At 49.0% G+C, this 16,320-nt stretch overlaps 1 protein-coding gene across 2 annotated transcripts in view; it reads right to left on the bottom strand.

The window, feature by feature from the left end:
• Positions 1–4,571: 4,571 nt before the first annotated feature.
• Crtac1 (cartilage acidic protein 1) overlaps positions 4,572–16,320 on the bottom strand; it is a 138,691-nt gene continuing 126,942 nt past the window's right edge. For both annotated transcript variants that reach the window (XM_048338518.1, XM_048338519.1), the window contains exons 12-15: positions 8,147–8,292; positions 7,380–7,422; positions 5,126–5,269; positions 4,572–4,700 (exon numbers count right to left, since the gene is read on the bottom strand). In XM_048338518.1, coding sequence (XP_048194475.1) covers positions 4,582–4,700; positions 5,126–5,269; positions 7,380–7,422; positions 8,147–8,292 — 452 coding nt within the window. In that variant the 3' untranslated portion in view covers positions 4,572–4,581. The remainder of the gene's footprint in view (positions 4,701–5,125; positions 5,270–7,379; positions 7,423–8,146; positions 8,293–16,320) is intronic.

Here is a 16,320-nt window from a genome sequence, read left to right as displayed (position 1 = left end):
GACTTAGCCCCTCTCTACAGAACCCCAGATGGGCTGGGCACATGTGGAGGGAAGCACAGGAGCTTTTGGATCGAACAGGTTTGGGGCTGTACCCTGAACTTTACTACTTAAAAATAGCCCTAATTTATTGGATGCTTACTCTGTGCCGGGTATACATTGAATAGAACAACTCTGTGAGGTACAGTTAACGATTTCAAGCCAACAAGTAGCTCTGTGAAGCTTTTCCTTCATTCTACCAACTGAGGTTCAAGGACACCTTAACCTACTTTTAAGTCTTTGCTCCATGCCTTTTAGAAAGGCACACTGTCACGCATCGTATTTAAAATGATAGTCTGCCTCCATGCGGGCTCTTCCAAATAGCCTGAGTGTCCCCCGCCCCCATGCACTTTGCATCTTCGAATATACTGTATGCCTTTACTCTCTGCATTTATTGCTTAGCTCCTGACATATGTCAGAAGGGCATGCATCTTTAGTTGTACTGCTCACAAAGGTTTACCTCAAGCCACTAGAACAATGGTCAGTACATAGTATGTGTCTAGGCAGTGCGGGCTGAGTGAAGAATTTGCAATTCCTCAGGTGTCAATTACTTGGAGACTATACTGCATAAGGCTTAAGAACCCAGGCTATGAGTAGATAGTTTGGGGTTTGGATCACACTGTTTGCCACCTTAGCTAGCTGTAACCTTAGACCACTTATTCTTTCTGCGCTTCAGTTTCTTTGGTAATAAGAGAGACTAATAACGTTTGTCTGGCAGGATGGGTGTGAAGATGAATGGAGACACATATGTAAAGTTCTTGGCATCTTGTGAGCATTCTGTAAATGTTAGCTCCTTCCCCGAGGATGCTCTTTTCTCTTCTTGCTTCTCATCTTTCCTCTGACGGCCTACCCTTTGACCCCTTCACTGTTCAACAGCAGTTCTGAAGGGGACAGAGCCGCTGACGGCGGGAGTTGGCATTATCTGTGGTGTTAACTATCTCTAGCTCACTTGCCCTCCTTCCAGGATATGCCTGTTGCTAAGGAGACACAGCATCAGCTCCTGGCCTCTGTGACTGAGGTTCTGGCCATACAAAGGAGCGAGACAATTGGTGACCTTGGGGAGGGAGTCAAGGCAATGAGATTCGACTTGCCTCCTAGGCTGGGAGTCTGGGTGGTGCATGGGTTTGAAATCTGGAAGAGCTCAGCTGGTTCACTGAGTAAATGAAGGGTTCCTCTTTCTGTTTTCACATGGCTCTTGGAGGCTTGTCTGTAGCTCTTGCTTGGGCCATGGTCCAGCAACACTGATCTAGGTGTGATGCCCAGACCCTAGGAGGGGGCCATAGCAGCCAGAGTGACTCATAATCAAACTCCTGGCCCTCAGAATGGCACCTTCCCAGAGCAGGGCCGGCAGCTGTGGGGATGCTGGAAGAGGCCTAGTAGAAGGTTTTTTCCCCCTCTATTCTGTACCAGAGGAAGCTGCCAAGCTGGCCTGATGAGGGTGCTCTCTCCAAGGGCACGACCACATCTCCCCAAGGGCATGACCACAGAATGACTGCTTTGACCCAGGCCTTCTGGGCACTCCTGTCTCCCTTCCTCCCTAGCCTTTGCTTCTGTGTAGCCAAAGAGATTGTGGCTTTCCTGAACCTGTTGGCTGTCTGGATGAAGAGGGAAGCAGGGGTCGTTTATGGCATTGACAGAGGAGCCTGACTGCCTAGGATCAAATCCTGCCTTTGTCTGTGCCAGCTGTGTGACCCTGACAAACCACTCAGCTTATCTGTGAAAGGAGAATAATTATAGCACTTTCCTCTTGGGATTACTGTGAGGATTAAACAAGTTGATTCTTGTTAAGAGTTTAGATTCTACCCAAACACCTCAGGCTCACTAACTATAAGCTATTATTGTCATCTTAAGGAATGGATTCCTAGGGAGAGACTGTGTTTCTGGAGAGAATAATAAGAGTATTATTTTATTAGGCTTTTCTTGAATCTTGGGAAGTGTGGTAACATGGGCCCACCTTCCCATCAGTTGGAAAGGAGTGTAACTCTTGACTTTGCATCCTATCTCAGGGATACATTTCATTATTCTCCTGGTTCGGAATCTCTTTGCTGTTTTTTTTCTTTCTTTTTTTTTGCCAGTCCTGGGACTTGAACTGAGGGCCTGAGCACTGTGCCCTGGCTTCTTTTTGCTCAAAGCCAGCACTCTACCACTTGAGCCACAGCACCACTTTTGGCTTTTTCTATATATGTGGTGCTGAGGAATCGAACCTAGGGTTTCATGTATACAAGGCAAGCACGCTACTGCTAGACCATATTTCCAGTCCCTCTTTGCTGTTTTTGTTGGAATCTTCAAGACCAGTCCAAGACAGCAAGGATGTCAGGAGCCTGAGTGGGACAATGAGGCAAGCTCTCCTTACACAGGAGGTTCTCAATGAATGCTTGTTGAATGAATACACAGATGAATGAATGAATGAATGAATGCGGAGGTTGCTTCCTGGTATGGTGACCCTGGTATCTAGCTGGACTTTTCAGAAAGCTCTTCAGGTTCTCCCCTCCCACCCTTGCACTTGGCTCTTCCATCTGAGTGAAGGAAAGGGGATGTGGAGACAGTAACCACATTATCTTTGTTTGCCATTGTGTGTCTGGAGCCCCTCTCAGTCCTTGGTGCATAGTGTTTGATCAATATTTGTTGAATGGATGCACGGATCAAATGGAACCTTTATCCTGAGCTGTGCTCTTAACACCCAGGAGTCTTGAACTCCTCTTTGCAACTCACCTGGTCCACCACCGAGTGGGGGTAAAATGGCACAGATGGACCACTCTGTGGTGTGAAATTCCATGTGTTCAGGGCATGCTCTGAAGTTTGCTGTCACTCTGGAGCTCCTGATGTCCTTGGCAGGCCGTTTCACTAGCTCTGTATTTCTTGTGCTGTTGTGTGGTTTGTGTCCCAGTCAATGGGCATTGTTATCTTGTCATTTGCCAAGATCACTGTACTTGGAACCGCTGCTCTGTGGGCTTTGGGTCTCTACTTATCACCTGATCTCAGACCCACTTGTTCATTTCTAAAAAGGCAGCAGCTTCCAGAATGGCTAGGGAAGAATCTGAGCGGTGACAAAGCTGCCTGTCACCCTTCTGACAAGATGGTATGATGAGGAAAGGATCAGCTAGCTCTGTGACCTTGGCAGAGTGACCTCGACTACTTCATCTCTCTGAGCCTCATCTCTGAGGCCCTTTCAGATCTGTAATTCAATGGCAATACCCAGAAATGAGCTTTCTAGAAGTGGAGTGATTTTTAAGTTGGTATATGCTTCTCAGAGAAATTGAGGCTGTTTTCATTTTAAAACTTTTCATTTATGCTCCTGTTCCGAGTATAAAAACAGCACTCGCTACAAGGAATTCATATTTTGTGATTTATTGGGAGTATTATTATGATATCAGAAAAGAGTAGTTTTTTTGTTAAATATGTTTTTAAAAGGCTTGCTGCATTCCTAAGTGTGATTTTATTATATCTTGGAGCAACTTTTTTTCCCCCATGAAGAATAGATGTGTGATTTATAATGCGCCTTCTCTACCCGAGGCTGGTCATGAAAGGATTCTGTGGCGTTACATCATCCCCAAAGGGTACTCTGCCTGCAGCAGCTTCCAGGTTCCTAAGCATATTGCAAAGACTGACTTGTAAAGTTCTTTCCAGAAATCAGGATTGCCTGAGACTAGCCATGCCAGTGTCCAGTCACACAGGGAGGGGTCAGAAAGGCAAGGACCACTTTAGGAAATAACATCCCAATTCTTTTGTCCTTTAGTTTAGGGAAATAGAGGCCCCAGAATGATCCATTCCACATCCCTTGTCATGTTCAATACCTACTCTCCCACGTGCTATGCACACCACCTAAACCACTGCGTGTGCCTGGGGCTAGGGCTTTCCCTCTACAATGGCTTGCTTTCCAAGCACCTCTTGGTGGAAGAATCACTAGGAACTCAGCATTCCAAGCAGTACATACTTGTCTAGACATATTTTCCCCCCACCAGTTAGGTGTTTATTGGCATAATTTCTTCAGAAAAGAGGCTGGAACACTTAGCAAGTTCAAACTTCAACATTTTTTATGGAGCCCAAAGAGCACCCTTTCCCTTTCCATCATCACCACCAACCCCGATAAGGCTTTTTTTTTTTTTTTTTTTTTTAAACCACAGGAAGTCAGAGTGCACAAAGCAGCAACAGCATTGAGGTCAAACCAGGATACATTACTGAATCAACCAAGCAAGCACCCACCTGGAAGCCATCTTTGTGAAGGGCGAAATAGGAAGCTCAGATACAGAAAAGATGGGACTATTTTGATTCTTCTGAAGGAATGAGGAAGGTTGGGTGGGGTTCAGGGTAGACTTTGCTTTTCTGTTTTCTCAGAAAACATGCAAAGAAAGGCTTCATAAAACAACTTAGGTTGGATCAGAATCTCTCAGATGTCCCTTTTCAAAGATGGCCACCCCTGCTGTCCATTTAGAGGAAGCACACAGCAGAATCTACTGGGTGTGGAGAGTGATAGGCAGCAGGAGAGAGATTTAGTTTTCCACAAAGGTTGTTAGATTTGTTTTGTTTTTCCTTTATTGATGGGGTTTAAAGTGCATATAACTGAAGGCAAAGTCCAAGGCCTAGAGAAAGATATGAGGCCCAAGAAAGAGGCTCAGAGATTCTAAAGGCAGTTGAAGAATACCCACCTAGAAAGGCTACTTGAGCTGCAAAAAGAAGAGGGCAGGGAAATAGAGAAAGGGATGATGAAGGGGGTGGGATGGGAGTGGAGGAGGGAGTTTGGGAGAAAGAAGACAAGGACCAGTCAGAAATTCAGCCAAAGATGACTCTTAGGAGCTAGTTTATAGTCCAGCTATGACAACACGGGCTGAGCTCCAGGTAGGAACATTTGTTTTAGGAGATGTGAGAGTAGTGACAACCTCAGACCAGGGCACAGCCCCCTGGGGCCCTGTGGTTGGTGGAGGTAGTGATGGGACTTCCCTAGGCCATGGTGATCGTTTCCACTGGAGGTACAAAATGAATCTAGGGAAACTCTCCATCCAGGAAATTCAGAGGCCAAGGAACCTACCCAGAGTTCCCGAAGGGCAACTTCCCCTTGTTATTCTATGGAGGCCAGGGGAGCCCCACTCACCCACACAGGCTGTGCCATCTTCGTTGGGCTCATAGCCCCGATTGCACCTCTTGTTTGTCCGGCACCTATAGCTTCCATAGGTGTTGACACACACAGGCTTGTCCCGAGGGCACACGAATGGGAACTGGATGCATTCATTGGTGTCTGAAAGGTAAGGAGAGCCACTCAACCAGGAAGGTGTGAGCTGTGGGTTCCTAGCTTAGGCTGTCTGCTCCTTCATTCTGTCACCTGGGACATGTCCCTTTTCCTTTGGCTTCCGTTTCCCCCCTTTAGTCTTCTTGGCTGGCTTTTACACTTGACTTCTACATGTTTCAGGAGGAGGGGAGAGTTCTTGGGCTGGTCCTGGAACATCTCTTCCATCTCCCACTTTCCCTAGGTGACCTTTTCATATGTGGATGATTGCACATTTCCTGCCTCAGTCATTACCTCTCCTCTGGGCTCAGGTACATGAATCCAATCACCAACAACCTGCTTGGCAGAACCACCTGGGTGTCTAATACACTCCTCAAACTTAATATGTCCAAAATGGCACTCTAGATTTCCCTCAGCCCTTAAACTTCTGCCTGCTGCATTCATCTTCCCTAGCTACTGTGATGTTACCACTGTGCCAGTAGAAATGAGAGTGGTCCCCAAATCCTCCCCTTTCCTCACCCCCATGTATAGTCTGTCTCACAGCATAGCCTGTCTGTTCTCTCCCAGAGCTAACCTCTCATCTGTCCATCTTTCTCACTTCTCTGCCACCACCCTATTCCCAGCCCCCCCCAGTCTCTTGCCTGGATTTCTTCAGCAGCTGCCTACTCGCCTCCTGGCTTCCACTCTTCCCTCCAATTCAGGCTGCAATTCAGCAGCCAGAGTGATCTTTTAAACATGTGAATCACATCAGGTTACTCTCCTGCTCAGCTTCTAAGGGTCTTAAGAACAAAAATCTAGAGTCCTTAGTGTAACCTGAAACCCATCATTGACTTGGCCCTCTGCAGTCATTTCAGGCACAGCAGCTACCTGCTTGCCCCTCACACAGCCTCTGGCTTTCTGCTGCTCTGCCCTCTGCCAGGAAAGCTATCCCATCAGCTCTTCTGGATCAGAATCCTCCTAATACTTGAGGTCTCTGCTAAGAGATTCCCTCCCTTGGAGCCTTTCTCGACCACTCTGTCTCACCTAGATGAGTCCTATGTTTGGGGAGTCTGTTTTCTTCTACCAGAATGAATACCTCTCATGGTAGGCACTTGGCTACATTCTCAGTGCCCAACAGAGTGTGTGGTGCTGTGTAGGAGGCACATCAATGCCTGCTGGATGAGGAGGGGATGGGTTGGGAGTCTTGGAAGGGCCCTTCCAGGTTATGCCTATCCTGTTTTAGCACAGGGCCAGGGTGCTCACCTTGGCTCATCTACTTCTTCATTTTATGGTCCTTGGTCTGGGCAGAGCCCTCCACAGAAAGGCTGCCTCTCCGTTCTGTGCCATCCAGCTTAGACCATGTTGTCTCTAGGCTACCTTCTCAGACCCTCTCCAGACTAGTTTGGTGTCCCCTGTTGGTGTTCCCCAGCTGCTGTTTTCACTCATCCCAGCTCTGATCCCTCCCACATGTCATCCTTGCTCTTCTTTTGTGGGCCTCTCCATTGCCAAGAAGCTCCATAGGGGTTGGGATTGGTTTCTTCCTTCTAAGAGGAACTCTTGGCATGTCTCCACTGCTGGCCACTGGGATGGAAGACATTGGGTTGGAAGCCACTTGACACTGAGCTCGTAGGCTGCCTCTTCCCAGTACAGATCATTGGGAAACTTTCAGAATTTCACACAGCTACTATCCAGTACTACTTGCTCCAGCATTGAACCAGCCTACAATCTTCTATCTCACCATGACCACTCTGCACCATTCCCCCTTACCCCCAATGTACCTAGCTAGCAATACCCTCAGTAATGCCCAGCCTTGACTGCCAGCGTCCCTGCTGGCTTTTCCCCTGGAAGGCCATGACATGTGGCCATTTCACCTCTACCAGGGGTGACACTTCACTACCACGATCTTCAGTATCCACGTGGTGGTGTGTCTCCTCCCCAGATGTGTTCTCTTGGTATTTATGGCAGAGAGGTCCAGAATGGTGCCAAGTTGGTTGGCTGATCACTGGTATTGCTCCGTCCTCAGTGGTCATCTTGGCCAACAAAGCCTTCCTCTTCTTCCTTTCTCTTCCTCTCCCTCCCCTATCTGCACCCTGGACCTTGCCCCAGGTCAGGATGACATGCCCTGGGGCCTGCAGGCACTCACCCATGCAATGGCCATGTTCCTGCTGGGAGAATCCTTGGCCGCACTGTAAGGTGGGCAGAAGCAGAGACACTGGTGAGTCGAGAGAGTCCCATCTCCGATCCCTTCCTAGTCAGAGCCACAGAGCAGCGATCACTGTGACTCCATGCAGTTCAAGAGGCCTGAGGAAGCCCTTCCCTTTTCAGGCCCTTTGCCTTGCACTGAGAACAGGAGGCCTGGCTGGAATGGGGGAGGACAAGAATGGCTGTGGCTCAAACTCTGGCTCATTTTCCTGCCTATGAGATCCATGTACCTGAGCTGGAGCAGAGACTGGCCCGGAGCTGCTCCTCTGAGTCCCCTCTCCCTGAGGCCCCACACTTAGGGCACTACAAGGCCTCCTCAGAGAAAGAAAGAACCAGGAGGGCAGCTGGAGTCCAGGGGTCAGTTTTCAACCCTGCTCACAACTGGCTGTGGAGCTTCTCTGGCCTTGGGTTGTTTCTTGGCCTCTGTTTTTCTCCTTTATAAAATGGGTGGAAAGACATTTTCCCTGGCAAATAAACCTCTGGGATTTCTGTGAGAAGCAGAAGCGATTGGGGGAGAGGGAAGTTATACAAACTACACATAGAGGGATCTTTGTGATCATTGTGCCTTTTGCAGAGACCATTTCCATTCTTTTTTTTTTTTTTTAAACCATTTCCATTCTTAGAGGCCAAATCTACAGAGTAGCCTGTGGGGTGGTGGGTGATGCTTGTTTCTCTGACCACGAGGCTCAGATGCCTTGACCCACCCACCTCCAGTGGGGCTGAGTCCTGAGGTATGATCTCATCCTGGGGGTAGAGGATCTCCAGCACCGAGTTCATCTCTTGGCTGGCCACGCTGCGGCTCACCATCTTGCCATCTGGCCATGTCACCTCCACACTGCTGGCTTCATCCCTTCCTGGGGGAGGAAGGAGAGAGGTCAGGAGCAGAGAGAGAAGGGATGTTAAGAGTATCGGCACCAAGGTGTTTACTCATTGAATAAAAACACTAATTCACCAAAGGAGGATACTCTTAGGAGAGCAACACAAAGGCTTAATACCTGTGTGCATCTGATGAGATAAAATATTTATTGAAATGAACAAGAGGGTTTTTTTTTTTTGCTTTGTTGATGCTTTTGTTTCCTTTTTGTCTTGTTTGTTGATTTATCTGTCTTTGGGAGGGCAGGGGGGTAGAGAAATGGAAAGGTAAAGGGTGAACACATGTAGCAGTGGTACTCATTAGACACTATGTTGAAAATGAACTATAGGGGCTAGGAATGTGGCTTAGTGGTAGAGTGCTTGCTTAGCATGCATGAAGTCCTGGGTTCAATTCCTCAATACCACATAAACAGAAAAAGCCAGAAGTGGTGCTGTGGCTCAAGTGGTAGAGTGCTAGCCTTGAGCAAAAGAAGCTCAGGGGCAGTGCCCAGGCCCTGAGTTCAAGTCCCAGGACTGGCAAAACAAAGAAAAGAAAATGTGCTATACAACCCGTGTGAGGAGACCAGGAGGGAAAAACGAGGAGAGCATGAGGGAAGGGGTGACATTGTCTAAAAAGAAATGTACTCTTTATCTGGCTTATGTTACTTTGACTCCTCTGTATATCACCTTTATAATAACAATTTTTAAAAGTGTGTGTGTGGGGGAGAAAGTGGAAAAAAAAAACCCTTAACTCATGGAGCGCTTTCCTAAGGGCTAGGGAAATGAATGAGACAGAGCTGAGGTTGCTGTTCCTCAGAGCAAAGCTGATCCCCGGGGGGGGTGGGGGAAGGGGGTCGCTTGTGAGGGATAGGCTCTTGGTATGTCCTGTCACTGTAGTGGCTGTTGGCCATGTGTGGCTGTTGGGTGACTTGGGACTAGTGTGACTGAGGAGCTGAATTTGACATTTGGTTTAACTATAACAGATTTATATTTAGCCATGCCTGGCTAGTGGCTACCACGTTGGATTGCACAGCCGTAGAACTCAACAGTCTATCCAACAGATCAAGTGGTGTGAGACTGGATTTGGGATGGAAGGCTTGGTGGGTATGTTGGTGAATTTGGGGGCCTGGGGTTCAACTATTGGCTCTACAGCTTACCTGAAATGTTGGAAAGGATATGAAAGGGAGTAGATGGCTGGGAGACCTGGGGACAACTTGTGTACTTCTGGATGCACCTCTTATATTTCTGTTGATGAACTCTGGTAGGGACCGGGACCTGGTGCTCTGTTGTCCCTGCTTTCCTGGGGCTTCCTATCTCCATGTAGGAGCCCCCCCACCCCAAATAGTGACAAACCAGCCAATCATGTCAGATACTGATAAGATCCATGAGGAAAACATAAATAGAGCAATGGGGTAGAGGACCCAGGAAATGCCTTGGGGACCCTTTTGTCCAGTGGTTGGCGATGACGTCTTGGGTGAGGAGTCCCTTGAGCTAAACTCTAAAGACCTGCAAAAGATGGGTGTAAGGCGCTCACGAAAGACTAGTATGCAGAGCTGAGAGTTTACAAAAGACAGCAGTGAAGCTCCTGCAGCATTCACAGTGCATCTATTTGCACACATCATCCCCAGAGCAACACACTACATACATCATTGGCAGAAAGCAGGTCGGAAAGATTTGTCAGGTGTTTAGGCATTGTCAAAGACTGCCGGGCTCTTACATAAGGAAGCAGGCGGGTCTCTGTGGCTAGGTCAGACTACCAGGGATGGAAGGAGAGCTGTGCTCAGCCCAGGAGCCCAGCCTCCTCCTGATCACCTACTAGTACAGACTAGATGTGGACATAGTGCTGGGGGTGGGGCACAGTATCCCAGAGCCTCCCTCAAATCCATAGGTTCTCCCAAATATTTATTCCTAGAGAATAAATAACACATCACCCACTATTTTTTCCCCCTGATGTATGTAGATACTGTTAGAAAACAAATTATACTCTCAAACACTATTGAACTCCTACTGCTTTTTGATCATTACTACCCACCAATAGATTGGACAGTGATAACTACTGTAGGGGTGGAGGGCAGTCTGTGAGACATGGAAGTACAAAAAGAGTTCATGCACACTTTAGCAAAAGGGACTGGAGCCCCAGGGAAACTTCTGAGGAGAATTTAGTGTAGACTCACGGGCAGAGATCCATGGTGGGGTGAGGGCCAGGGCTGCAGCCTGTGGAGAGAAGGGAGCCCCTGCATCCTTCTCCCCAGTCCCCAGATGTCGGCTGAGAGCTTGCCAGCCACAGCTTCCAGCTTCCTGTCCTCCCTGTGCTTGATTTCCTTTTGTTCTTCCCCTTGGCCTCTCACTGGGACATTCCAGCACCGCAGCCGAGCAGGGAGCTGGTGAGGGAGGGCCAGTGAGAGCAGGCCTGGCCTCAAAGTCTGGTCATAGGTAGGGTTGTGGAGGGCAGAATCTGTTCTCATAGCTTCCTTGCTGCCCTCTGAGACTCTCTCTCCCATATTCAGCCTTCCTGGTTCTAAGTCTTTCTTTAGCAAGCTGGAGAGACCTCTCCAGGCCTTCTCCCCCATTCCCTCTGCCTCAGGGAGAGGATGGGCTTGGGCAGTGCCAACTGTAGATATTTCTCCATTTTGAAGTAGACTGTGTGTGCAAGAGTGTGTGTGCTGGTACTGGGGCTTAAATTTAGGGGCCAGGTGCTGCCTCTTCCTCTCCCCCTCTTTTTTTTTTTTTCCCCTCAAGGCTGGTGCCTTGAGTCACTCCACTTCCAACCTTTTGGTGGTTAATTGGAAATAAATGTCTCACAAAGTTTCCTGCCTGGGCTAGCTTCGATCCTCCAGCCTCCAGATCTCAGCCTCCTGAGCTAGCCAGGATGGATTATAGGTGTGAGCCAATGGTGCCTGGTTGGAGAATCTTGAGATGCAAGGGATTTGGCATATTTTAAAGGGTAAAGGCATATATAAAAAGCAAACATATTCCACTAAAAAAGGGAGACAAAGGAAAAAAAGAAAGCAAATGTTTCTCACCTAAGCCAACAGAACAGCTTCATGAATACATTTTGCAGGCTGTCTGAAGCCACAAATAACTCCAAAGAGTTGCCGAATATTCACAGGCTGTCACAAATTTACAGCCTGCACTTGGGGCTGTGCCCTCCCTCCAGATCTAGGGTGAGTGAGCCTGGGAAGCTGCAGGAAGACCCTTACCTTTGCTGCTCATTATTTCTCTGGCTTGCCCACCCTCTCTGGTCTCTATTTCTTTTCTTTTTTTTTTGGCCAGTCCTAGACCATGAACTCAGGGCCTGAGCACTGTCCCTGGCTTCGTTTTTGCTCAAGGCTAGCACTCTACCACTTGAGCCACAGCGCCACTTCTGGCCATTTTCTGTATATGTGGTGCTGAGGAATCGAACCCAGGGCCTCATGTATATGAGGCAAGCACTCTTGCCACTAGGCCATATTCCCAGCCCCGATTTCTTTATCTGAAGCTATGGCTACTGGCCCACTGCTCCAACACCCCAGGAAGCACAGCCAGTCCTGGGACAGGAGCACTGTGACGTTGGTCACCATCTTTGCTCTTGGGGTATCACTCCCAAAGGTCTTCACTGGGTAGAAGGGTAGACACTGACAATGCGCCCCAATCTGTTGTAAGTGTGTTAAGTGTTAACACAAGGAATCCTCACAATACCCCGGAGGGAGGGGCTACTTCTATAATGTCCATATTCCAGATGGGAACATTGAGGCTTTGAAGAGAATTGCCCAGGCACTCAGCTAAGGTCTGTGTGACCCTAGAGCTTGTATCTGCTGTACCCCTATTAGACTACTCACCCTGTCTCCACACCCAGTAGCTACCAGAGCATTATGCAAAGATCTAGGAATCACCAGTGAAAGAGAAAGATCCAGGTCTCATTCTGGAGGACATGGATCCCAGGGTGCCATGGACATACAATAAACTGGAAGGTGTAGCACTGGTACTTGGTGAGAGAGGTGGGCTATTTCACTTTTGTGTTGTAGGAAGGATAAGAGTTTGTGAGACAGATTAAGGAAGCAGGGAGCCTTCCAGACAGAAGGGACAGCCTGGGTAAAGGTGAAGAGGTGTGACAGGCATGTTGTATTTGAAGATGGAGAAGTTCAAAGTGTGGGAAGCAAAGGGTGAGCACGTGGGGTAGAGGGAAAGGACTCTTGGGAGAGTCTTTGGAGGCCAGCAAGGTGGGTATTGCATGCTCATTCTCTGGATGTGAACACTAAGGTTTGGTGAGGTAAAGTGATTTGCAGATGTCTAAGATAACCTGGAACCTATGCTCTGGTCCTGGGCTACCAGACTTCTCCAATGTTGACAAAGTTGTACAACTGAGACACTCTGACCCCTTCCCCAGGCCTTCTCCTCCCCCCACTAGGCCTCTGTACAGGGGAGAAGCCTGAAGAAGACAGTCCATTCAACAGCAGGGACACAGGCCAGGGGTAGCATGGAGTCACCTTTGGCTGCTTTTAAAGGACAAAGGCCAAGGAGAACTGTGCTTTTCACAAGAATTACCAGCAAAACAGATGGCGAGAATACAGTTGGTGGAATATTTTTGCACTTTAATAAAGCAATTTTTATGTGGGCCACTGAATTTTCCTCCCTTAAATGAGTACCAGCCAGCTTGGAGGCAGCTCTGAGTCACAGTAAACAATTAGCTGAAAGGAAGGGGTGTGGGGAGCCGAGGGGGGGGGTTCGTTGGCAATGCCAGGGGTGGGCAGCCTGAGTGGGTGACCCCAGTGGGGGCCAGCAGGGGCCCGTGGATTCGTGGTTCTTGTTTGTATTTGCCTGGTTTAGTGGTGAGCTGGCTCAGGCCGTTGCAGGGCAGGAGACAGAAAGCCAGAGTGGGAGACTTGTACGGGCAGCTCTGTGGGGGCTGGGGGCAGGCATCCAACACTGCTAGAAGCAGAAAGCCTTATTTATGAAGCTGGCAGGTGGTCTGCACCCAGGAGGGGCAGGAACAGGCCAGGGCAGCTGCAGAGAAACTGTAGAACGTGACCGGGGACTCCCCTGGGCAGGAAGGAGCAGGTCTGCCATGAAAGGAGCATTATACACAGTGGAATGGGCTCCTGGGAGGCCTGGAGGACAAAGCTAGGCCAAGGTCCTGAGTTTTTATTGTGGTGCAGTGCAGCCCAGGCTCTGGGGAGGGAGGTGGGGAGGAGGGAAGGGGGAAGGGTCTAGGCCCTCTGGGGTTGATCACATCGATCTAACAAGGCCTAGAACCTTCAGAGAGGCACCTGCCACCAGGTGATGAGTACAACCCTGAGCCTGATGCCAGGCGTATGGGGAAGAAAGGGCTGAGAAGGCAATGGGTGCTCAGAGCCAAGTCAAGCTTGGCGAGAAAGTCAGGAGGAGGCAGCCGGGAGGGATGCATGGAGGGAGGACAGAGTAGGGTTGCTTGCAGGTGAGCTGGAACGTTCTGCATGCTGATGAGAGAGGGCTTCCTGCAGCCCTCTCCTCTCCAGATATGGCCTCTGAGTCTAGCCACACAAAGCCCCAAGGCCGGCTTCTCTTAGACTCATATTCTGGACAGCACCTTTCTCACCTCGGACTGCTCAGAACTGGAAGGAATCTGGCTGTCCATCAACAGGGGACTCGGTAAATAAATGATGAATGCTGCCACACAGTGAAATACTTTGTGAGACTTGGAGTGATGGCCAGGGTGTATTGTTAGGAGAAGGAAAATAGCAAGTCGTCAGAATGAATGGAAGAGGATCAGTACAGGAGGCGCAAACTCCACACTTGCTCTCTCACTTGGCATTTTTGCTTACAACCGGTGCTCTACCACTTACGCCACACCTCTGCTTCAGCTTTTTGCTGATTAATTGGAGGTAAGAGTTTTGAGGATTTGTCTGCCTAGGCTGGGTTTGAATCTCAATTTGTAGATCTAAGCGGCCTAAGTAGCTAAGGATTATAGATGTGAGCTGCCAATGCCCGGCAGATCATGATTTTAAAAAATCCCAAAGAGTATAAACATTATATACGTATATATGGCATGTGATAAGAGCATATCAAATGCACAGACAGAACTGTGGAAGGCCAACCTGGACCTTGTATTTGAGCACTGCTATCCATCCTCTCCCTCCCTTTCCCAATCTTCCACCCCTCAGTCTTTTCTTCTTCATAGCACATGATGTCATCTTAACATTTCATATTTTTACCTATTTAGTATGTTCATTGTTTATCCCATGTTTTTCTTCTTCCTACTAGAATATAAGAATGCTCAGGGCCAGGCTCTTTGTCAAGTTACTCCTGGGCACTGAGCTGTTGAGCAAACATGAAAAGAAGTGTTGGGGGAGGGTGAGTGGGGAAATGATTAGTTTTTACTTAACATTCCAAACACAATGGTGAGATTGTGGGTGATTTTTTTTCTTACTTCCTTTTTATGATTTGCTATACCATCTCATTTTCCTATCATCAATACTCATTGTTCTCACAATCAGGAGAAACGTTTGAAAAGGCTTCTAGGAGCAAGTATCAACATGGCTTCTGCAGGGTTCCTGGTTAGGGATGCTGCTGCCCTGCTAGGAGCCTGCGGGTCTCTGCAGCATGGCCTTCGCATGGCAGGGCTGCCTTTGGCTTTCCTGGCTCGGGAGACACCCCTCAGTTCATCTTGCCCTGGGAGACCTGAGATAGCTTCCCAGGCTTGGCTCCCAGCCTTTGTACTGAACACTCCCACCTCTGAGCCTTGTCGAAGGCAGCCTGGCCCCTGAGTAGTCTCAGTCCCTGTCCCTGCCTTTGAAATTCCCACCTTTCTATTCCTATTTCTGGTCTTACTTCCTTGAGAAAGCTGCCAGAGTAGAGCTAGTTTCTCTTGTTCCATCCTCTCAGTGCTCCCAGCTGCTATGGTAATGCGTCCACATCTGCCTGGCATGATAGTTCCTGGGCCCCCCTCCCCCCTCCCACTGTGCTGCGTCTCCAGGGCATTTCTCCACCTCTCCCATGTCCCCCAGGCCCTGCTCCTGTCTCTCTTCCTCTGTTTGCTTTCTTCAGTCCTCCCCAACAGCTGGCCTTCACCACCAGCTTCCTCTCTTCCTGCTCCACTGCTGGCTGGCTTCCTTCATCAGCTGGGAAGGCCTCAGCGATGCTCCATCCATAAATTAGCCCTGCAGGGACCAGGAAGGGGCCTTGCACCTGCCCACCTGCCTCACTGCATCCCAGGCTGGCGGTCCTGCCCAGCGCTGATTCAGGAGAATCACTGCTGGTCTCAGCTGACACCCACAGGCCTCTAAGAGCAGCCTTCCTCCACGTGCCCCTCTGATTGAGAGGGAGCTCTGAAAAAAGAGGACTGTGATGGGGGACTCCTTGGATAGTCTGAGCCAGAGTTTTAACCAAGAATAAATCCCCCGGCCTTGTGGCTCTAGCCCGGTGAGCATCCCCCCGAGTGAGGGCTGGATCATACCCAATGACCCAACCAGGCTGCCCAGTTACAGAAGAGTTCTGTTCTCTTGGAGGGGGAAGATTCTGGATAGAGGGATCCAGAGAGGCACACAAAGCACATCATTAAATAGCCCAGGCAGCTGGTGGGATGTGGGGCAAACAACTTCAGCTACCGTCCTGGTCTCACCATGGATTTTCTCAGCAAGCCATAATTTTTTTCTCTGTCCAATGGGGAGGGCTTGATATCCGCCTGACATCTGGATGAGCATGCTACCTATAGACCCTGACAGCCACCTTGGTGTTGGGATGGCCTCCTTGGGTCTCTGGTAATTAAGGGGAGGCGGATCTCTAGGAAGAAAGACTCAAGCTGAAGGACTGGCTGTCTGTGCACAGAGCAGCGGTGGGGGGAGGGGGCAGTGTTGGTGTTGCTGTTGTAGTAAGTCATAGTGATCAACAACTCAGACTACAGTGGCCACAGCTGGGATCCAAAGCCATCTCTGCCTACCTTCTGCAGGTAGAACCTGAGGCAATTTATGTCACTCAAGCCTCAGTGTCCCAACATGACCTATAAAGTGTGTATTATACCTAATTCACAGAATTATAGTAAAAATGAATAGAATATCATGCAAAGCACTTACCCG

The sequence above is a fragment of the Perognathus longimembris genome, chromosome 2 (assembly GCF_023159225.1).
Source record: "Perognathus longimembris pacificus isolate PPM17 chromosome 2, ASM2315922v1, whole genome shotgun sequence".
NCBI lineage: Eukaryota > Metazoa > Chordata > Mammalia > Rodentia > Heteromyidae > Perognathus > Perognathus longimembris.
Note: the sequence above shows the minus strand (reverse complement) of the source record. Positions and strands in the feature narration are given on the sequence as shown.